The 22410-nt window shown below is 49.4% G+C and overlaps 1 protein-coding gene across 1 annotated transcript in view; it reads left to right on the top strand.

The window, feature by feature from the left end:
* Positions 1-12096: 12096 nt before the first annotated feature.
* The window catches only part of LOC139411852 (protein unc-13 homolog B-like), a 78833-nt gene continuing 68519 nt past the window's right edge, over positions 12097-22410 (top strand). Inside the window, exons 1-4 of the mRNA XM_071158594.1 lie at positions 12097-15091; positions 16851-16873; positions 18440-18489; positions 18754-18829. Coding sequence (XP_071014695.1) covers positions 12097-15091; positions 16851-16873; positions 18440-18489; positions 18754-18829 — 3144 coding nt within the window. The remainder of the gene's footprint in view (positions 15092-16850; positions 16874-18439; positions 18490-18753; positions 18830-22410) is intronic.

Consider the following 22410-nt stretch of genomic DNA (forward strand, 5'->3'; position numbering starts at 1 on the left):
GGAGGCTATATACAGGGGGTACCGGTACAGAGTCAATGTGGAGGCTATATACAGGGGGTACCGGTACAGAGTCAATGTGGAGCCTATATACAGGGGGTACCGGTACAGAGTCAATGTGGAGACTATATACAGGGGGTACCGGTACAGAGTCAATGTGGAGGCTATATACAGGGGGTACCGGTACAGAGTCAATGTGGAGGCTATATACAGGGGGTACCGGTACAGAGTCAATGTGGAGCCTATATACAGGGGGTACCGGTACAGAGTCAATGTGGAGGCTATATACAGGGGGTACCGGTACAGAGTCAGTGTGGAGGCTATATACAGGGGGTACCGGTACAGAGTCAATGTGGAGGCTATATACAGGGGGTACCGGTACAGAGTCAATGTGGAGGCTATATACAGGGGGTACCGGTACTGAGTCAATGTGGAGGCTATATACAGGGGGTACCGGTACTGAGTCAATGTGGAGGCTATATACAGGGGGTACCGGTACAGAGTCAGTGTGGAGGCTATATACAGGGGGTACCGGTACAGAGTCAGTGTGGAGACTATATACAGGGGGTACCGGTACAGAGTCAATGTGGAGGCTATATACAGGGGGTACCGGTACAGAGTCAATGTGGAGGCTATATACAGGGGGTACCGGTACAGAGTCAATGTGGAGGCTATATACAGGGGGTACCGGTACAGAGTCAATGTGGAGCCTATATACAGGGGGTACCGGTACAGAGTCAATGTGGAGGCTATATACAGGGGGTACCTGTACAGAGTCAATGTGGAGGCTATATACAGGGGGTACCGGTACAGAGTCAATGTGGAGGCTATATACAGGGGGTACCGGTACAGAGTCAATGTGGAGGCTATATACAGGGGGTACCGGTACAGAGTCAATGTGGAGGCTATATACAGGGGTATCGGTACAGAGTCAATGTGGAGGCTATATACAGGGGGTACCGGTACAGAGTCAATGTGGAGGCTATATACAGGGGGTACCGGTACAGAGTCAATGTGGAGGCTATATACAGGGGGTACCGGTACAGAGTCAATGTGGAGGCTATATACAGGGGGTACCGGTACAGAGTCAATGTGGAGGCTCTATACAGGGGGTACCGGTACAGAGTCAATGTGGAGGCTATATACAGGGGGTACCGGTACAGAGTCAATGTGGAGGCTATATACAGGGGGTACCGGTACAGAGTCAATGTGGAGGCTATATACAGGGGTATCGGTACAGAGTCAATGTGGAGACTATATACAGGGGGTACCGGTACTGAGTCAATGTGGAGGCTATATACAGGGGGTACCGGTACTGAGTCAGTGTGGAGGTTATATACAGGGGGTACCGGTACTGAGTCAATGTGGAGACTATATACAGGGGGTACCGGTACTGAGTCAATGTGCCGGGGTACAGGTTACTCAAGGAAATTTGTACATTCAGGTAGAGGTAAAGTGACTATGCATAGATAATAAACAGCAAGTTGCAACTCTGCCTAGAAGGCCAGCATCCTGGAGTTGCCTCTTAACTGTTGACGTTGAGACTGGTGTTTTGCGGGTACTATTTAACGAAGCTGCCAGTTGAGGACTTGTGAGGCGTCTGTTTCTCAAACTAGACACTCTAATGTACTTGACCTCTTGCTCAGTTGTGCACCGGGACCTCCCACTCCTCTTTCTATTCTGGTTAGAGCCAGTTTGTACTGTTCTGTGAAAGGTATAGTACACAGCGTTGTTTGAGATTTTCAGTTTCTTGGCCTTCATTTCTCAGAACAAGAAAAGACTGACGAGTTTCAGAAGAAAGGTCTTTGTTTCTAGCCGTTTTGAGGCTGTAATCGAACCCACAAATGCTGATGCTCCAGGTACTCAATTAGTCTAAAAAAGGCCCGTTTTATTGCTTCTTTAATGAGCACAACAGTTTTCAGCTGTGCTAACATAATTGCAAAAGGGTTTTCTAATGATCAATTAGCCTTTTAAAATGATAAACTTGGATTAGCTAACACAACGTGCCATTGGAACATAGGAGTGATTGTTGCTGATAATGGGCCTCTATACGCCTATGTAAATATTCAATAGAAAATCTGCCATTTTCAGCTACAAAAGTCATTTACAACATTAACAATGTCTAAACTGTACTTCTGATCTATTTTAATGGATAGGAAATGTGCTTTTACTTCAAAAACAAGGACATTTCTAAGTGACCCCAAACCTTTGAACTGTAGTGTAGGGCCTGAATGGCAGGAAGCTTGGCCCCAGTGATTTACTGGACTGTACCCTCTGTTGTGCCTTACGGTCGGATGCCGAGCAGTTGCAGGATGCTCTCGATGGTGCAGCTGTAGAACAGTTGAAGATCTGGGGACCCATGCCAAATCTTTTCAGTCTCCTGAGGGTGAAAAGTTGTTGTTGTGCCCTCTTCACGACTGTCTTCTATCAGTGTTTGGACCATGATAGTTTTTTGCTGATGTGGACACCAAGGAACTTGCAACTCTTGACCCGCTCCACTACAGCCCAGTCGAGGTGAATGGGGAGTGTTCGCCCCTCCTTTTCCTGTAGTCCATGATCAGCTCCTTTGTCTTGCTCACGTTGAGGGAGAGGTTGTTATCCTGGCACCACACTGCCAAGTCTCTGATCTCTTCCCTATAGGCTGTTTCATCATTGTCGGTGATCAGACCTACCTTTCTTGTGTCGTCAGTAAACTTAATGATGGTGTTGAAGTCATGCTTGGCCACGACGTCGTGGGTGAACAGGGAGTACAGGAGGGGACTAAGCACGCATCCTTGAGGGGCCCCCGTGTTGAGGATCAGCGTGGCCTCCATGTTGTTGCCTACCCTTACCACCTGGTGGCGGCCCATCAGGAAGTCCAGGATCCAGTTGCAGAGGGAGAGGAGAGGAGAGGAGAGGAGAGGAGCGGAGCGGAGAGGAGAGGGATGAAAGGATGAAGGGAGGGGTGGAACGGTGGAGGGGAGCCCACTTATTTGATTTGTTTGGTAGAGTGATTTCAACTACCCCCCTACCTCTCCCCATCCACCCTACTATCCCTCCCTCTCCCCATCCACCCTACTATCCCCTCCCTCTCCCCATCCACCCTACTACCCTCCTCCCTCTCCCCATCCACCCTACTATCCCCTCCCTCTCCCCATCCACCCTACTACCCTCCTCCCTCTCCCCATCCACCCTACTATCCCCTCCCTCTCCCCATCCACCCTACTACCCTCCTCCCTCTCCCCATCCACCCTACTATCCCCTCCCTCTCCCCATCCACCCTACTATCCCCTCCCTCTCCCCATCCACCCTACTACCCTCCTCCCTCTCCCCATCCACCCTACTATCCCCTCCCTCTCCCCATCCACCCTACTACCCTCCTCCCTCTCCCCATCCACCCTACTATCCCCTCCCTCTCCCCATCCACCCTACTACCCTCCTCCCTCTCCCCATCCACCCTACTATCCCCTCTATTGAATGAAGCCGATGAAGTTCTCTGCTTGTTACTCTCCAGCTCTCTTAAAAACTAAAGTGACTTTAACTGGAAATACTTTACATTGCAATGCAATCCGTTTAATATCACAAACACAGTTTCGTGGTGGTACTTAGTTTACTGGACACACCTACTCAGTCCAGGCTTTTTCTTTATTGTGCAAAGCTGTCATCAAGGTGGCTACTTTGAAGAAACTAAAATATGAAATATATTGTAATTTTTTTTTTAAAACACTTTTTTTTGGTTACTACACGATCCCATAGGTGTTATTTTATTGCTTTGATGCCTTCACTATTATTCTACAATGTAGAAAATAGTAAAAACAAAGACAAACCCTGGAATGAGTCGGTGTGTCCACACTGCTGACTGGTACTGTAGGTCAGTTTAATTGCTGTGTGTACATGCAGGCCTGTGTGCTTCTGTTCGTGAGTGTGCGTCATGTAAATGCTAATCTCTTAACTGGACAGAAGTAGTGGGGAATAGATGCTGACGTCGAGGGAGAGGTTGTTGTTCTGGCACCACACTGCCAGGTCTCTGACCTCCCCCCAATAGGCTGTCTCATGGTCATTGACGATCAGGCCCACCACTGTCTTGTCCTCGGCAATGATGGTGTTTGAGTCGTGCACGGCCACGCAGTAGTGGGTGAACAGAGAGTACAGGAGAGGACTAAGCACGCACACCTGAGGGACCCCCGTGTTGAGGGTCAGCGTGACGGATGTGTTGTTGCCTGCCCTCACCACCTGGAAGCGGCCCGTCAGGAAGTCCAGGATCCAGTTGCAGAGGAAGGTGTTCAGTCCCAGTGACCTTAGCTTGGAGGGCACTATAGTGTTGAACACTGAGCTGTAGTCTATGAACGGAAATGAACAGAAGTTCACATTTTTAATTAAAGATTAGGACACCATGAAAATAGGTTTGACATGTTTACATATGGCCACTCCTCCCCCTTTCTGTATCTCAGTGCACTCGGATGAAGTGCCTGTCAAAATTATGCGGTGAATGTGCGTTGATTGGTTGAAATGTTGTACAGTGGTGATGGGTTAGTTGCATGCAATACTATTGCGGTGATACAACTGCTTTATGTGGAGTGGTGCTGTGATTGGTCAAATTTGCAAGCACTCACATATAATGAGGGAAATTGTGATTTTGCTATAAAAAAATTGCAATCATGGAATCCTAGAGGGACTGGTTTTCAGCTGATAACTGTCTGTTGGAGGGACTGGTTTTCAGCTGATAACTGTGTCCAAGAGGGGTCAGCGTTCAGCTGATAACTGTCTCCTGCGGGGGCTGGCTTTCAGATGATAACTGTCTGTTGGAGGGACTGGTTTTCAGCTGCTAACTGTCTGTTGGAGGGACTGGCTTTCATCTGATGACTGTCTGTTGGAGGGTCTGGCTTCAGCTGATAACTGTCTCCTGGGGGGGCTGGCCTCAGCTGATAACTGTCTCCTTGGGGGGCTGGCGTTCAGATGATAACTGTCTGTTGGAGGGACTGGTTTTCAGCTGATAACTGTGTCCAAGAGGGGCTGGCTGTCAGCTGGTAATTGTCTCCTAGATGGATAGGCTGTCAGCTGGTAATTGTCTCCTAGATGGATAGGCTTTCAGCTGGTAATTGTCTCCTAGATGGATAGGCTTTCAGCTGATATCTGTCTACTAGAAGGACAAGATTTCAGCTGATGAATGTCTGTTGGAGTCACTGGTGTTCATTTGATGAATGTGTCCCAGATGGACTGGCTTTCAGCTGATAACTGTCTCCTGGAGGGACTGGCTATCAGCTTATATCTGTCTCCTGGAGGGACTGGATTTCAGTTGGTAACCGTCTCCTAGTGGGACTGGCTTTCAGCTGATAACTGTCGTACTTTCTCTTTTTTTCTTCTTTGCTCTCTCTATCATTCCACTAGTCATTACCTTCCTCTCTCTCTCATTCTGCTAGTCTTTACCCTCTGTCCTCTCTCTCTCATTCTGCTAGTCTTTACCCTCCGTCCTCTCTCTATCATTCCACTAGTCATTACCTTCCTCTCTCTGTCGTTCTGCTAGTCTTTATCCTCCGTCCTCTCTCTGTCATTCCACTAGTCATTACCTTCCTCTCTCTGTCATTCTGCTAGTCTTTATCCTCCGTCCTCTCTCTCTCATTCTGCTAGTCTTTATCCTCCGTCCTCTCTCTGTCATTCTGCTAGTCTTTATCCTCCGTCCTCTCTCTCTCATTCTGCTAGTCTTTATCCTCCGTCCTCTCTCTCTCATTCTGCTAGTCTTTATCCTCTGTCCTCTCTCATTCTGCTAGTCTTTACCCTCCGTCCTCTCTCTCTCATTCTGCTAGTCTTTATCCTCTGTCCTCTCTCTGTCATTCTGCTAGTCTTTATCCTCCGTCCTCTCTCTCTCATTCTGCTAGTCTTTATCCTCTGTCCTCTCTCATTCTGCTAGTCTTTACCCTCCGTCCTCTCTCTCTCATTCTGCTAGTCTTTATCCACTGTCCTCTCTCATTCTGCTAGTCTTTATCCTCTGTCCTCTCTCTGTCATTCTGCTAGTCTTTATCCTCCGTCCTCTCTCTCTCATTCTGCTAGTCTTTACCCTCCGTCCTCTCTCTCTCATTCTGCTAGTCTTTACCCTCCGTCCTCTCTCTCTCATTCTGCTAGTCTTTATCCTCTGTCCTCTCTCATTCTGCTAGTCTTTATCCTCCGTCCTCTCTCTCTCATTCTGCTAGTCTTTATCCTCTGTCCTCTCTCATTCTGCTAGTCTTTACCCTCCGTCCTCTCTCTCTCATTCTGCTAGTCTTTATCCTCTGTCCTCTCTCATTCTGCTAGTCTTTATCCTCCGTCCTCTCTCTCTCATTCTGCTAGTCTTTACCCTCCGTCCTCTCTCTCTCATTCTGCTAGTCTTTACCCTCCGTCCTCTCTCTCTCATTCTGCTAGTCTTTACCCTCCGTCCTCTCTCTCTCATTCTGCTAGTCTTTATCCTCCTTCCTCTCTCTATCATTCTGCTAGTCTTTATCCTCCGTCCTCTCTCTATCATTCTGCTAGTCTTTATCCTCCTTCCTCTCTCTATCATTCTGCTAGTCTTTGCCCTCCTTTCTCTCTCTCTCATTCAGCTAGTCTTTATCCTCCTTTCTCTCTCTCATTATTCTTTTATTTTCATTTTCTTCTTCTCCACCTATATTTGTATTTCACTCCATTGCTATGCTTCTCTCTTGCTCTCTCCCTTGTCTTCCTCTCTCTGTCTCTCTCTCTTGCTCTCTCCCTTGTCTTCCTCTCTCTGTCTCTCTCTCTTGCTCTCTCCCTTGTCTTCCTCTCTCTTAATCTCTAATTTTCCCTCTCTCACCTGTACTCTCTATCTCTCTGTTTCTCCCTCTCTCTGTCTATCTCTTTCTGTTTCTCCCTCTCTCTGTGTCTCTCTCTCGGTTTCTCCCTCTGTCTCTCTCTCGGTTTCTCCTTCTCTGTCTCTCTCTTTCTGTTTCTCCCTCTCTGTCTATCTCTTTCTGTTTCTCCCTCGCTCTGTGTCTCTCTCTCGGTTTCTCCCTCTCTCTGTGTCTCTCTCTTGGTTTCTCCCTCTCTGTCTCTCTCTTTCTGTTTCTCCCTCTCTCTGTCTCTCTATCTCGGTTTCTCCCTCTCTGTCTCTCTCTTAATCTCTTATTTTCCCTCTCTCACCTGTACTCTCTCTCTCTCTCTGTTTCTCCCTCTCTCTGTCTATCTCTTTCTGTTTCTCCCTCTCTCTGTGTCTCTCTCTCGGTTTCTCCCTCTGTCTCTCTCTGTCTCTGTCTCTCTCTCTCGTTAATGGCAGCTGTGACAGCTGGAGTCACTGAACTCTTCCTCCCACCACAGTAGTGCTGTGATCCCATCTTTCGCCTCTCCTCCTCTTCTCCTCCTCCGCTTCTCGTTCTTTAGTTAGCTGAAGCTCTGTCTCTGGGCCACAGGGACCTGGCACTGTGTTGCCATGGCGTCCAGAGGAGTGTTCTTCCCAGATATATTTATGTTTAGAGACCACACATTGTTGGCGTCCATCAGTCTCTACCATGCCGTTACCAGGGGTGTCAAACTAATTTCCTGACGTGTCTGTGGGTGTTTGGTTTTTCCTTTCAATTAAGAGCTAGACAACCAGGTGAGGGGAGTTCCTTACTAATTTGTGACCTTAATTCATCAATCAAGTACAAGGGTGGAGCGAAAACCCACAGACACTCGGCCTTGTGTGGAAGGAGTTGGACACAGGTGCTTTAGACAGACATGTCTGTGTTTCTGCTGGCCTCAGAAAAAGACACAAGCATCACTCTCTTTTTCTTTCTCACTCACATTCTCTCTCTCCCTCTCTCTCTATCGCTCTTTCACTCTTATGCTCTCTCTCTCATCTCCCTCCATTATATTTTCTCTCTCTCTCTCTCTCTCTCTCTCTCTCTCTCTCTCTCTCTCTCTCTCTCTCTCAATTCAATTCAAGGGGCTTTATTGGCATGGGAAACATGTGTTAACATTGCCAAAGCAAGTGAGGTAGATAATAAGCAAAAGTGAAAAACAACATAACATAAATATGGGTTGTATTTACAGCGGTGTGTGTTCTTCACTGGTTGCCCTTTTCTTGTGGCAACAGGTCACAAATCTTGCTTCTGTGATGGCACACTGTGGTATTTCACCCAGTAGATATGGGAGTTTGTCAAAATTGGATTTGATTTCTAGTTTTTTGTGGGTCTGTGTAATCTGAGGGAAATATGTCTCTCTAATATGGTCATACATTTGGCAGGAGGAAGTGCAGCTCAGTTTCCACCTCATTTTGTGGGCAGTGTGCACATAGCCTGTCTTCTCTTTATTCTCTACAGCAGCCTTTCTCAATAGCAAGGCTGTGCTCACTGAGTCTGTACATAGTCAAAGCTTCTTTCTTTTTGGGTCGGTCACAGTGGTCAGGTATTCAGCCACTGTGTACTCTCTGTTTAGGGCCAAATAGCAATCTAGTTTGCTAAGTTTTTTTTGTTAATTCTTTCCCAATGTGTCAAGTAATTATGTGTGTCAAGGTTCCCTGCCAGTGTTGGTAGAGTTTTTCTAACCAGAAATCTGGATTTCCTAGTCAGAAACCTTAGTTAGAACAAGACAATATTCTCACCAGGTAGGTGACTATCTAACTCACATCAAAGGTCTCACTCTTAGAAGTTTAGGTGCCTGGAAGAACCTCTTGAGTTGCCACGCCGGCAAAATCTTTCCAGGGCAAGAACCCCTCTCAAAAGGGTCTCGAGGACCCCCTCTCCAAAGGGTCTCGAGGACCCCCTCTCCAAAGAGTCTCAGAGGACCCCCTCTCCAAAGGGTCTCAGAGGAGCCTCTGTGTAAAAGTTCAAACAATACAATTTTTGTGAAAGGAGGGGTTCATTTTTTTAAACCTTTTTAATAATATATTGTAGAAGTGTCAGTGTATCAGATTGGAGGTGAGGCTTATTGGAGGCAATGCTTTCAGATAGTTCTTTATGGCCACCCGTTAGCGTAAATGTCATTCCAGTTCATCATGTTACGTTAGTACACTGAAAATGTACATTTTTCTTGTAAATGTATGCACATGACATATTCTTTAATATAATATGAATAATATTACAATTTCTGATTACATAAAGTAATAAAGTGGTAATTATTCCAACTTTGTGATTTGCATAGGTTCTTGATCAACACTTCTATTAAAACTGTCAGTGTTCAACCTTAACATGTGATGGCAATACAACAGAACAGATGAACAGGAAAGACATTTACTCTAACGGGTTTCCAAAAATATATATTTTTAAGCCATGCCCCTCCTTCGGATAGCGATCCGTTTCACATCCGCCATTTGATTCTGACCCGTGAGATGTTCTCTGACCCACTCCACGGATATTCTCTGACCCACTCCACGGATATTCTCCGACCCACTCCACGGATATTCTCTGACCCACTCCACGGATATTCTCCGACCCACTCCACGGATATTCTCTGACCCACTCCACGGATATTCTCCGACCCACTCCACGGATATTCTCTGACCCACTCCACGGATATTCTCCGACCCACTCCACGGATATTCTCTGACCCACTCCACGGATATTCTCCGACCCACTCCACGGATATTCTCTGACCCACTCCACGGATATTCTCCGACCCACTCCACGGATATTCTCTGACCCACTCCACGGATATTCTCCGACCCACTCCACGGATATTCTCTGACCCACTCCACGGATATTCTCTGACCCATTCCACGGATATTTTCTGACCCACTCCACGGATATTCTCTGACCCACTCCACGGATATTCTCTGACCCACTCCACGGTTAACCCGTTGAAACCCCAGGACTCATATTTTAAACAGTAGGATGTCATAATCTACTGTGTCGAATGCTTTTTTGAAGATCTAACACGACCATTCAAAAGGAACTTTCCCCCATCCAACTCTTTGGTCAGTTAGGTGGAGTAAACAAGTGTGACACTTGACAGAAGTCTTTTGACAATGTGAAACGTGTATAACACGTGTATAACATGTGTATAATCAACACGTCATTGGTAGATCCAGTGTTCGCATCTTCAGGGTGTTGCCTGGTTTTGCAGCAAATGTATATCCACTCAGCAGGCAGCAGCTAAAGTTTAGTTCAGTGTGTCTCCCAACGTGCACTTCCTTTCCTATTCCCTGGTGGAACGGACACCCTCAGGGTGCAGCTTAACTTAAAGGCCCAGTGCAGTCAAAACCTTGATTTTTTCCCCCTGTGTTTTATATATATTTCCACACTATGATGTTGGGATAATACTGTGAAATTGTGAAAGTATTGATAATAACTCCCTTATTTTAAGAGCTGTTTGAAAATACTGTATTGGTGGGATGGTGTTCTGGCCTTCCTTGGTGACATCATCATGTGGTAAATGAGTTAATAGACCAATAAGAAAGAGAGTTCCAAACCTCTCTGCCAATAACAGCTAGTTTTCCCCTCCTCACTCAGACCACTCACAGACAGTCCTAGCAATATTTTGCTGCAGAAATGTATCTTTGCTAAGAAGCTGTTTTTTTTACATATATTTTTCTAACCATTTTAATGAAAACAATCACAATAAGGTACGTAATTCTTACCCCGAAAAGCGTCTGCAAAAACGGGACCTTTAACTCCCACTGCTGTAGATCACACACACACACACACACACACACACACACACACACACGCACGCACGCACGCACGCACAGTGTTTGGCTTTGGCTGATTTAGTTTGAATGGTGTGTTTACCAAGTGTGACTTCAATAATAAACCCTCAATAAACCGGTCAGAGATGGTCATTAAACATGGCAGCGCACTGAGGTGCTCAACTCTAAGGCTTTACAGTGGCACACAACAAAACCTTTCATTGAAGACCGTTTTCAAAAGTGCTCGCTCCTGTTTTCTCTCTGTCCCTTAGAGAAGGTGTGAAAAGGTTGGTAATCGTGTCTATGACAGTTTAAAGTTGTGTCCTGTGTTGCATCCAATAACAGTTAATCCGAGGAACGTCGGGTATGTAGCGTGCATTCATCTGTGTCAGTCGAAGGAGCTTACCTAGCTTGTGAAGGACCTGCCTAGTTACAGGATATGCAATTACTACAGTAGTCAAGGCAATTAAAAGGCCATTAAGGCCCAGGGGAAGACAGGCTTCAACTGAACAGAGGGAAGATATTTCATAACTTCTCCTCTCATATTTGTGAGAGGGATCCTGGGGGAAGATTGAGTAGAAGACACATAGGAACACGGAACACAGAACACGGAACACAGAACACAGAACGCACTTCATCAGAAATCCACATTATGTTGACTCCATGTTGGTACATGTGTCATATTTCTCATATTGCCAGATGCAGTAGTTCCAGGATGGTTTTTTCAGTGTAATTTGAAAAAAAGTAGAATAACATTTAATAATAAAAATGATATTTTGAAATCTTCTTCTACCTTTTTCCAATTCCATTCAGAAATTCAATTAGCTACTCAGATACATTAATTCCAATTCCATGGCCAAACCAATGCCTCCCTTGTCACAACATTTAAGTGACCTCTGCTCGATCCTTTTCAGAAATGGGCCTTTAGGAATTTAATGGCAGAATAACAATATAGTGAATTAATAACAGAGGAGTTTCTAAGAATTAGGTGCGGTACTTACTCAACTAGAATCCCAAGAGCTAGGTACTTGAGCCCAATTGCTCCTGTGAATAACCATTTCCATTAATGGAGAGAACGGAACTCTGTGAACGGAACACATCTGCATCTACATAGAAAGTATTTATGCAGCGTTTATCTAGTGTGCTATGGATTACAACTTCGTTGGAACTAAATGAGCGGTTGGTTTTCAGTTCCGATGATACATTATGCCTCTTCCACTATTGCTTCGATGGGAAACGAGAGGAAATGTGTGCAGATAAATGACTAAATGACTGGAGTCACATGGCTTTCCTGTGCTATTCGCCATAGGCTTAATATTATCTAATAATCACATTGTTGAAGTAAAATTGTGTTGTTTCTTGATTTTGTGTCTCTACAGCCATGAACTAAAGTTCCTGGTAGGTGCAGCTGAATAGGCACCCATGAATCTGTTCTCTCGGACTTAGATGCCGGCCTCTTCTTTTAATGTGACTCCAGCAACGATGTGGGGGGGATAACTAAGGCTAGGGGCCTCTGCTTCTGTCCCGGGAAGATGTTCTCCAAGAACCGCTTCAATGGACAACACGGAACACCCGTTGCACCCAAAGGCGACACCAAGGAACGGGTTCGCAAAAAGAGGGCCCCCAACCCCAGGGTAGCGCTTGTCATTCGGGAGAAGATCCACCGCCTGCTCCAAGGATCCGGCCAGGAACTACCCACCCCAGACCTTTACTATGCTGGGATCGAGGAGGAGGGGGGAGGAGAGGGACAGGAGAAGAGAAAGGAGGCCACAAATATTTTTGTGAGGTGTGGGCCCAGAGAGGAAGTTTGCTCCTCGAGGATCCCCACCTGTAAGGCACATGGAGGGGTGTCTGGGGCTTCCTGCATTGGGGAGGTGGAGCTGAACAGAGAGGGCTGTGTCAGGATCCCTTGCACTCTGCAGCCCAATAGCAGAAGCCAATCTCCGGGGAAGCAGAAATTGAGTATCCCAGACGGGATTAGGACTGTCCCGGAAAAGAGACGAACACCCAAACACCAGAAATGGATAATCCCGGCAGGTATCCGGACCATTCCAGAACAGAGAAGAGAATCCCTACACCAGAACCGGATTAGCCAAAACAGGAACAGCTCAACGTTTGCCGCAGAGGCAGGGGCAGCAGGAGGGAAGGCTGACTTCGGTCGGACCCGTGCAGATCAAAAGAGACCTGTTTCTATGGGTGACTATGTGGATTACAACTTCAACAGAACACGGCACGATACTCTGCTGGAGGTGGACGAGGAAGAAGAAGACGAGGAGGAGGAGGAAGAGGAGGAAGAGGAGGAAGAGGAGTCTAGTGCCATCATCGAGCACATTCTCAAAGAGCTTAGAGGGATCAACAAAATCCAGGAGGAGATCTCGGACCTGCGAGATTACCTTTCATCCGTGCGTGGCTCTGTAGAGGAGGTGTCTTCCTGTGTGGATGCTGTGCTCCTGGAGATAGAGGGCATTCGCTCAGGAAACAAGGCTAGTGGCAGTCCAGGAGATGGGGCTTGGTCTGGGGCAGCAGGAGGCAGTGACGGATCCTCCTTCACCCCTCACCAGAGGCCTGTCAGCGCCTACGGCAGTTTAGGCAGGCAGATGGTGCCTTCAGATTCCAATGTCTGCCGACCGTCCGTCTTCAGCCAACGCCACAGCATCCACGGGATGCCAGTGGAGTTCCACTTGCCAACATTAGAAGAGAAGTCTACCACAGTCTCGCCAGGCACCGAATTAGTGGAGCCTGTTGGCCAGCAGCAGGAGGATGATCAGCTGCCGAAACACAGCATCCCAGAGCCCACCATGGTCAGCAAACTGAGCTGTGGCTACCTGGAGCGGCAGGACGACCAGGACTTCCCAAGCACCAGCTCCCTATCCTCAGAACACAGCATCAATTCAGAGTCGGTCCTTGAGAGACCCTCATCCAGCCACGGTGCAAGGCGTGGTGGTGCTAGAGGTGGTAGTAGGGGTGGTGGGGTGGAGAGCTGGGGTGGTGGCGGCCGAGAACATGGTGGGACTGAGAAGACTATATGGTGTGAAGAACACTGTTATTCCAGACAGAGGAGTCTGGAAGAGCAGGAAGGAGAGGGGCCTGCCTGTTTGGAGGGGACAGGGAGCTGGGATCGGTATAGGGGCTCAGATGGGTATAGTACTGGTACCCTGGCCGAGTCCTCCACAGGAAGCTCCGACCTCCACTCTCTCCACTCCTCTGGACTACACTACAACTCCCCCGCCGGCACTTCTAGTCGCGAGGAGTGGCGCTGCCATAGACGGAGGCTGCAACAACATCATGGGACTCAAGTTCCTACAGACATCCACTCAGAGTACCCCAGCCTGGGATACAAGGGTGCTGCTGATTGCTTATTTCCCCAGAGCTCTGGTTACCACTCAGTGGAAGGACATACAGAAGGAGTGGAGAGCTATGGCTACACAGCTCCCCCAACAGATCTCAGCTACACAACTGACTGCCAAGTAGATAGTTACCTGGAGAACTATTCTGGCCATGAGCACGACATGACTGAAGAGTTTACAGAGGGGACCTGTACCTGGGGCTCACTACAGGTGACCTGTACTACTGTGGCTGAAACAGACATGCCATTGGTCAGTACAGATGAAGGAGTTATGCTAGGGCACCTCCCGCGCCCTAACAGCGCAGAGATCCAAAATGTTGGTTTTAACGTGAAGCGGATCGGGCGAGCCGTGCTGGACTTCAGCTCCGCCCTGCGGGAGGCACTACGCAAGTTGGAGGGACCCGGAACCGACAAGAGTCCTGGAGATGAGACTGAGCCCACAAGCTTTTTGTTGGAGTCTCAAACAAACCTACCCCACGCAGATATGTCAAACGTCAAATGCCAAACGTCAAAAGAGGATGGGTTGGACCCAGGGGCCTTGGACGACACAGAGAGACTAACCCAGACATGTGTCCTCTCCTCTGCCCACTCAGACCCCTGCCCAGGTGAAACCCTGCCAGAGGAGGTCAGCGACGGCCACCAACAGGCTCAGGATGACCCTTACGGACCTTCTCTCCTTCCTTACTCCGGACAGGACGTTTCCCAAACAGGCCTAGACTTTGCTTCACTTGGCCCAGAGCCTATGGTCTCCCCACCCAATGCAGAGGCAGAAGAAAAAGGAGCCTCTCCTCTGCCTCAGGGCCCAACACACACCCCCACTCGGAACATCTCTCTATCGCAATGCACCACTGTAGAGTCCCTCTCACTCTCCTTCTCGGCTGAGGAGTCGGCACCCCAGGAGGAGCAGGGAGACGAACCCCCATCCCTGTCGCTGCCACAGCCCGACACAGAAGACCCAGAAGTCCCAGAACCGCCTGCAGCCCCAGAAGGCGAGGCAGCAAGAGATGCAGCGGGAAAGGCAGAGAGAGCAGAGGAGCACACCCTGGAGATAAGCCAGAGGGAGGTGCGGAGGCTGAAGTGCCTGAGGACCTTCCAGCAGATCCTTCGGGAGAAGAGGGAGTCACGGCGCCAGCTCACCATCATGACCATGTCCACCTTCAAGGAGGACAACCTCATTCCAGGTAGCTATCACCTACCATCCGTCATACTTTTACTCGTAAAGCACTGTCTGGAACAAGAGCACATGTTCATCATCTGGTTATTTATTTATTAGCATGAATAACTATTTTTCGTTCTATTCTCTCACATCTACCTAGTCATTTTGCTATTTTACCATCACCCTCCAGCATCACGACTGTAGCATCACCCTCCCAGCATCACTACTGTACCATCACCCTCCATCATCACTAATGTAGCACCCCCCAGCATTACTACTGTACCATCACCCCTCCCAGCATCACTACTGTATACTCACCCCACCAGCATCACTAATGTACCATCACCCCGCAGCATCACTACTGTATACTCACCCCCCCAGCATCACTACTGTACCATCACCCCCCCAGCATCACTAATGTACCATCACACCATCCCAGCATCACTACTGTACTATCACCCTCCCACCATCACTACTGTATCATCACCCTCCCAGCATCACTAATGTACCATCACCCCCAGCATCACTAATGTACCATCACCCTTCCACCATCACTACTGTATAATCACCCTCCCAGCATCATTAATGTCCCATCACCCTCCCAGCATCAGTAATGTACCATCACCCTCCCAGCATCACTAATGTACCATCACCTCCCCAGCATCCCTACTGCAGTACAAACCTCCCAGCATCACTACTGTACCATCACCCCCCAGCATTACTACTGTACCATCACCCCCCCAGCATCACTAATGTACCATCACCCTCCTGCATCACTACTGTACCATCACCCCTCCCAGCATTACTACTGTACCATCACCCCCCCAGCATTACTACTGTACCATCACCCTCCCAGCATCACTACTGTACCATCACCCCTCCCAGCATCACTACTGTACCATCACCCACCCCAGCATCACTATTGTACCATCCCCCCCAGCATCACTACTGTACCATCACCCCCCCCCCCAGCATCACTATTTGACCATCACCCCCCCAGCATCACTATTGTACCATCACCCCCCCCCCCCCCCCAGCATCACTACTGTACCATCTCCCCCCCCAGCTTCACTACTGTACCATCCCCTCCCCAGCATCACTATTGTCTATTGTACCATCACCCCCCAGCATCCTTATTGTACCATCCCTCTCCCAGCAGTTGTTATTGCTAATGGATTGGCTGGAAGGACTTGTGTTGTTTTAATTGTACTGCTAAGCTGATGACTCTCTTTGTCTCTCTGTTTATGTCTCTCTTTCCTCTCTCCTCTCTCCTCTTTCTCTCTCTCCTCTCTCCTCTTTCTCTCTCTCCTCACTTCTCTCTCTCTCCTCTCTTCTCTTTCTCTCTCTCCTCTCTCCTCTCTTCTCTTCTCTTTCTCTCTCCTCTCTTTTTCTCCCTCTCATCTCTTCTCTTTCTCTCTCTCCTCTCCTCTCCTCTCCTCTCTCTCTCTCCTCTCTTCTCTTTCTCTCTCTCCTCTCTCCTCTCTCTCTCTCTCTCCTCTCTTCTCTTTCTCTCTCTCCTCTCTCCTCTCTCTCTCTCTCTCCTCTCTTCTCTTTCTCTCTCCTCTCTCTCTCCTCTCTTCTCTCTCTCTCCTCTCTTCTCTTTCTCTCTCTCCTCTCTCCTCTCTCTCCTCTCTTCTCTCTCTCCTCTCTTCTCTTTCTTTCTCTCCTCACTTCTCTTTCTCTCTCACCTCTCTTCTCTTTATCTCTCTCCTCTCTCTTCTCTCTCTCTCTCCTCTCTCTCTCTATCTCCCTCCTCTCTTCTCTTTCTCTTTCCTCCCTTTCAGATGGAAGTCGACATGACGATCAGGTCTCTTTTCTCAAGTCAATGTCTTCATGTGCATGTCCTCATAACATGTTTGTGTGCTTTGACGTTGACCATTCTTGCTCATGAGTTAATACCATTTTATACTACTGTGTTACATGGCAACAACATGTACAGTAGTATTGCCTACATTGCTTCCTTAGTTTGGTTTGTCTCTTGTTGGTGATTTGACCCTTGACCCTTTATAATGTTGCCACTTCACGCAGGGTCTTCTTGTTTTCCTTGTTAAAAGAATTGAGGGAAAATTAAATGAGTTGAGGGAACATTAGAGGAGTTGAGGGAACATTAAAGGAGTTGAGGGAAAATTAAATGAGTTGAGGGAACATTAGAGGAGTTGAGGGAACATTAAAGGAGTTGAGGGAACATTAAATGAGTTGAGGGAACATTAGAGGAGTTGAGGGAACATTAAAGGAGTTGAGGGAACATTAAAAAGTTGAGGGAACATTAGAGTAGTTGAGGGAACATTAAAGGAGTTGAGGGAAAATTAAATGAGTTGAGGGAACATTAGAGGAGTTGAGGGAACATTAAAGGAGTTGAGGGAACATTAGAGGAGTTGAGGGAACATTAAAGGAGTTGAGGGAACATTAAAAAGTTGAGGGAACATTAGAGGAGTTGAGGGAACATTAGAGTAGTTGAGGGAACATTAAATGAGTTGAGGGAACATTAAAGGAGTTGAGGGAACATTAAATGAGTTGAGGGAACATTAAAGGAGTTGAGGGAACATTAAAGGAGTTGAGGGAACATTAAATGAGTTGAGGGAACATTAGAGTAGTTGAGGGAACATTAAAGGAGTTGAGGGAACATTAAATGAGTTGAGGGAACATTAGAGGAGTTGAGGGAACATTAAATGAGTTGAGGGAACATTAGAGTAGTTGAGGGAACATTAAAGGAGTTGAGGGAACATTAAAGGAGTTGAGGGAACATTAAATGAGTTGAGGGAACATTAGAGTAGTTGAGGGAACATTAAAGGAGTTGAGGGAACATTAGAGAAGTTGAGGGAACATTAAAAAGTTGAGGGAACATTAGAGGAGTTGAGGGAACATTAGAGGAGTTGAGGGAACATTAGAGGAGTTGAGGGAACATTAAAGGAGTTGAGGGAACATTAAATGAGTTGAGGGAACATTACAGGAGTTGAGGGAACATTAAAGGAGTTGAGGGAACATTAAAGGAGTTGAGGGAACATTACAGATGTTAAATGAGTCTCTCTTTCTCTGTCTCTCTCTTTCTCTGTCTCTCTTTCTCTGTCTTTGTCTGTCTATCTCTTTCTTTGTCTATCTCTGTCAATCTCTTTCTCTGTCTCTCTCTTTCTCCCTCTGTCTTTCTCTGTCTCTCTCTTTCTCCCTCTCTCTTTCTCTGTCTCTCTCTTTCTCCATCTCTCTTTCTCTGTCTCTCTCTTTCGCTGTCTCTCTCTTTCTCTGTCTATCTCTTTCTGTACCTTTATGTCTTTGTCTTTCTCTGTCTGATATAATGTGGGCATGCTATATTATTATAACTTCTATAAGAACTGTCGGTCTCAGTGGCTAAACATCTGACCTTTGACCTCTATTACAGGGCCGAGACAGAGATGGAGAGCCCAGCAAGCACCCGTGGGCCAAGCCTGCGTCAGTGACACCGCCTCTCTCTCTGTGTGTGTGTGTGTGTGTGTGTGTGTGTGTGTGTGTGTGTGTGTGTGTGTGTGTGTGTGTGTGTGTGTGTGTGTGTGTGTGTGTGTGTGTGTGTGTGTGTGTGTGTGTGTGTGTGTGTGTGTGTGTGTGTGTGTGTGTGTGTGTGTGTGTGTCTGAACATACTCCTGTAATTATAACCTCTAATATATTTGATCCTGTGTTTTTGTTTTTATTTTGTTGTTTATAACTGTGTGTGTTTAGTGGTGCCACGCCCTTTGGAATCGACAGTATGCCTGACCTCCGCAAAAAACAGCCTATCCCCCTGGTCGGCGAGCTGGTGAGTTCTTTTGACCCCTCAACCCTGCCCACTTACCTACTGTCATTTTGACCTTTCACCCCTGAATTTACAGTACCTCAGACAAACCTAGAGTCTTTGGAAGTAAATAAATAGATCAATAAGACATCTATTAAGGTAAAGTAATATATTACAAAATAATAATGTCTCTCTCTCTCTCTGCCCTGTCTCTCTCTCTCTCTCTGCCCTGTCTCTCTCTCCCTCTGCCCTGTCTCTCTCTCTCCCTCTGCCCTCTCTCTCTCTCTCCCTCTGCCCTGTCTCTCTCTCCCTCTGCCCTGTCTCTCTCTCTCTCCCTCTGCCCTCTCTCTCTCTCTCCCTCTGCCCTGTCTCTCTCTCTCCCTCTGCCCTCTCTCTCTCCCTCTGCCCTGTCTCTCTCTCTCTCCCTCTGCCCTGTCTCTCTCTCTCCCTCTGCCCTCTCTCTCTCTCCCTCTGCCCTGTCTCTCTCTCTCCCTCTGCCCTGTCTCTCTCTCCCTCTGCCCTCTCTCTCTCCCTCTGCCCTGTCTCTCTCTCTCCCTCTGCCCTGTCTCTCTCTCCCTCTGCCCTCTCTCTCTCCCTCTGCCCTGTCTCTCTCTCTCCCTCTGCCCTGTCTCTCTCTCCCTCTGCCCTCTCTCTCTCCCTCTGCCCTGTCTCTCTCTCTCCCTCTGCCCTGTCTCTCTCTCTCCCTCTGCCCTGTCTCTCTCTCTCCCTCTGCCCTGTCTCTCTCTCTCCCTCTGCCCTGTCTCTCTCTCTCTCTCTGCGCTGTCTCTCTCTCTCCCTCTGCCCTGTCTCTCTCTCTCCCTCTGCCCTGTCTCTCTCCCTCTGCCCTCTCTCTCTCCCTCTGCCCTGTCTCTCTCTCTCCCTCTGCCCTCTCTCTCTCTCCCTCTGCCCTGTCTCTCTCTCTCCCTCTGCCCTGTCTCTCTCCCTCTGCCCTCTCTCTCTCCCTCTGCCCTGTCTCTCTCTCTCCCTCTGCCCTCTCTATCTCTCCCTCTGCCCTGTCTCTCTCTCTCCCTCTGCCCTGTCTCTCTCTCTACCTCTGCCCTCTCTCTCTCTCTCCCTCTGCCCTGTCTCTCTCTCTCCCTCTGCCCTCTCTCTCTCTCCCACTGCCCTCTCTCTCTCCCTCTGCCCTCTCTCTCTCACTCCCACTGCCCTGTCTCTCTCTCCCTCTGCCCTCTCTCTCTCCCTCTGCCCTGTCTCTCTCTCTCCCTCTGCCCTGTCTCTCTCTCCCTCTGCCCTCTCTCTCTCCCTCTGCCCTGTCTCTCTCTCTCCCTCTGCCCTGTCTCTCTCTCTCCCTCTGCCCTGTCTCTCTCTCTCCCTCTGCCCTGTCTCTCTCTCTCCCTCTGCCCTGTCTCTCTCTCTCCCTCTGCCCTGTCTCTCTCTCTCCCTCTGCCCTGTCTCTCTCTCTCCCTCTGCCCTGTCTCTCTCCCTCTGCCCTCTCTCTCTCCCTCTGCCCTGTCTCTCTCTCTCCCTCTGCCCTCTCTCTCTCTCCCTCTGCCCTGTCTCTCTCTCTCCCTCTGCCCTGTCTCTCTCCCTCTGCCCTCTCTCTCTCCCTCTGCCCTGTCTCTCTCTCTCCCTCTGCCCTCTCTATCTCTCCCTCTGCCCTGTCTCTCTCTCTCCCTCTGCCCTGTCTCTCTCTCTCCCTCTGCCCTGTCTCTCTCTCTCCCTCTGCCCTGTCTCTCTCTCTCCCTCTGCCCTGTCTCTCTCTCTCCCTCTGCCCTGTCTCTCTCTCTCCCTCTGCCGTGTCTCTCTCTCTCCCTCTGCCCTGTCTCTCTCCCTCTGCCTGCCCTGTCTCTCTCTCTCCCTCTGCCCTGTCTCTCTCTCTCCCTCTGCCCTGTCTCTCTCTCTCCCTCTGCCCTGTCTCTCTCTCTCCCTCTGCCCTGTCTCTCTCTCTCCCTCTGCCCTGTCTCTCTCCCTCTGCCCTCTCTCTCTCCCTCTGCCCGGTCTCTCTCTCTCCCTCTGCCCTCTCTCTCTCTCCCTCTGCCCTGTCTCTCTCTCTCCCTCTGCCCTGTCTCTCTCTCTCCCTCTGCCCTGTCTCTCTCTCTCCCTCTGCCCTGTCTCTCTCTCCCTCTGCCCTCTCTCTCTCCCTCTGCCCTGTCTCTCTCTCTCCCTCTGCCCTGTCTCTCTCTCTCCCTCTGCCCTGTCTCTCTCTCTCCCTCTGCCCTGTCTCTCTCTCTCCCTCTGCCCTGTCTCTCTCCCTCTGCCCTCTCTCTCTCCCTCTGCCCTGTCTCTCTCTCCCTCTGCCCTCTCTCTCTCCCTCTGCCCTGTCTCTCTCTCTCCCTCTGCCCTGTCTCTCTCTCCCTCTGCCCTGTCTCTCTCTCTCCCTCTGCCCTGTCTCTCTCTCCCTCTGCCCTCTCTCTCTCCCTCTGCCCTGTCTCTCTCTCTCCCTCTGCCCTGTCTCTCTCTCTCCCTCTGCCCTATCTCTCTCTCTCCCTCTGCCCTGTCTCTCTCTCTCCCTCTGCCCTGTCTCTCTCCCTCTGCCCTCTCTCTCTCCCTCTGCCCTGTCTCTCTCTCCCTCTGCCCTCTCTCTCTCCCTCTGCCCTGTCTCTCTCTCTCCCTCTGCCCTGTCTCTCTCTCCCTCTGCCCTGTCTCTCTCTCTCCCTCTGCCCTGTCTCTCTCTCTCCCTCTGCCCTGTCTCTCTCCCTCTGCCCTGTCTCTCTCTCTCCCTCTGCCCTGTCTCTCTCTCTCCCTCTGCCCTGTCTCTCTCTCTCCCTCTGCCCTGTCTCTCTCCCTCTGCCCTCTCTCTCTCCCTCTGCCCTGTCTCTCTCTCTCCCTCTGCCCTCTCTCTCTCTCCCTCTGCCCTGTCTCTCTCTCTCCCTCGGCCCTGTCTCTCTCCCTCTGCCCTCTCTCTCTCCCTCTGCCCTGTCTCTCTCTCTCCCTCTGCCCTCTCTATCTCTCCCTCTGCCCTGTCTCTCTCTCTCCCTCTGCCCTGTCTCTCTCTCTCCCTCTGCCCTGTCTCTCTCTCTCCCTCTGCCCTGTCTCTCTCTCTCCCTCTGCCCTGTCTCTCTCTCTCCCTCTGCCCTGTCTCTCTCTCTCCCTCTGCCCTGTCTCTCTCTCTCCCTCTGCCCTGTCTCTCTCTCGCCCTCTGCCCTGTCTCTCTCCCTCTGCCTGCCCTGTCTCTCTCTCTCCCTCTGCCCTGTCTCTCTCTCTCCCTCTGCCCTGTCTCTCTCTCTCCCTCTGCCCTGTCTCTCTCTCTCCCTCTGCCCTGTCTCTCTCCCTCTGCCCTCTCTCTCTCCCTCTGCCCTGTCTCTCTCTCTCCCTCTGCCCTCTCTCTCTCTCCCTCTGCCTGTCTCTCTCTCTCCCTCTGCCCTGTCTCTCTCCCTCTGCCCTCTCTCTCTCCCTCTGCCCTGTCTCTCTCTCTCCCTCTGCCCTCTCTCTCTCTCTCCCTCTGCCCTGTCTCTCTCTCTCCCTCTGCCCTGTCTCTCTCTCTCCCTCTGCCCTGTCTCTCTCTCTCCCTCTGCCCTGTCTCTCTCTCTCCCTCTGCCCTGTCTCTCTCTCTCCCTCTGCCCTGTCTCTCTCTCTCCCTCTGCCCTGTCTCTCTCTCTCCCTCTGCCCTGTCTCTCTCTCTCCCTCTGCCCTGTCTCTCTCTC

Source organism: Oncorhynchus clarkii, chromosome 6 (assembly GCF_045791955.1).
Source record: "Oncorhynchus clarkii lewisi isolate Uvic-CL-2024 chromosome 6, UVic_Ocla_1.0, whole genome shotgun sequence".
NCBI classification, from domain to species: Eukaryota; Metazoa; Chordata; class Actinopteri; order Salmoniformes; family Salmonidae; genus Oncorhynchus; species Oncorhynchus clarkii.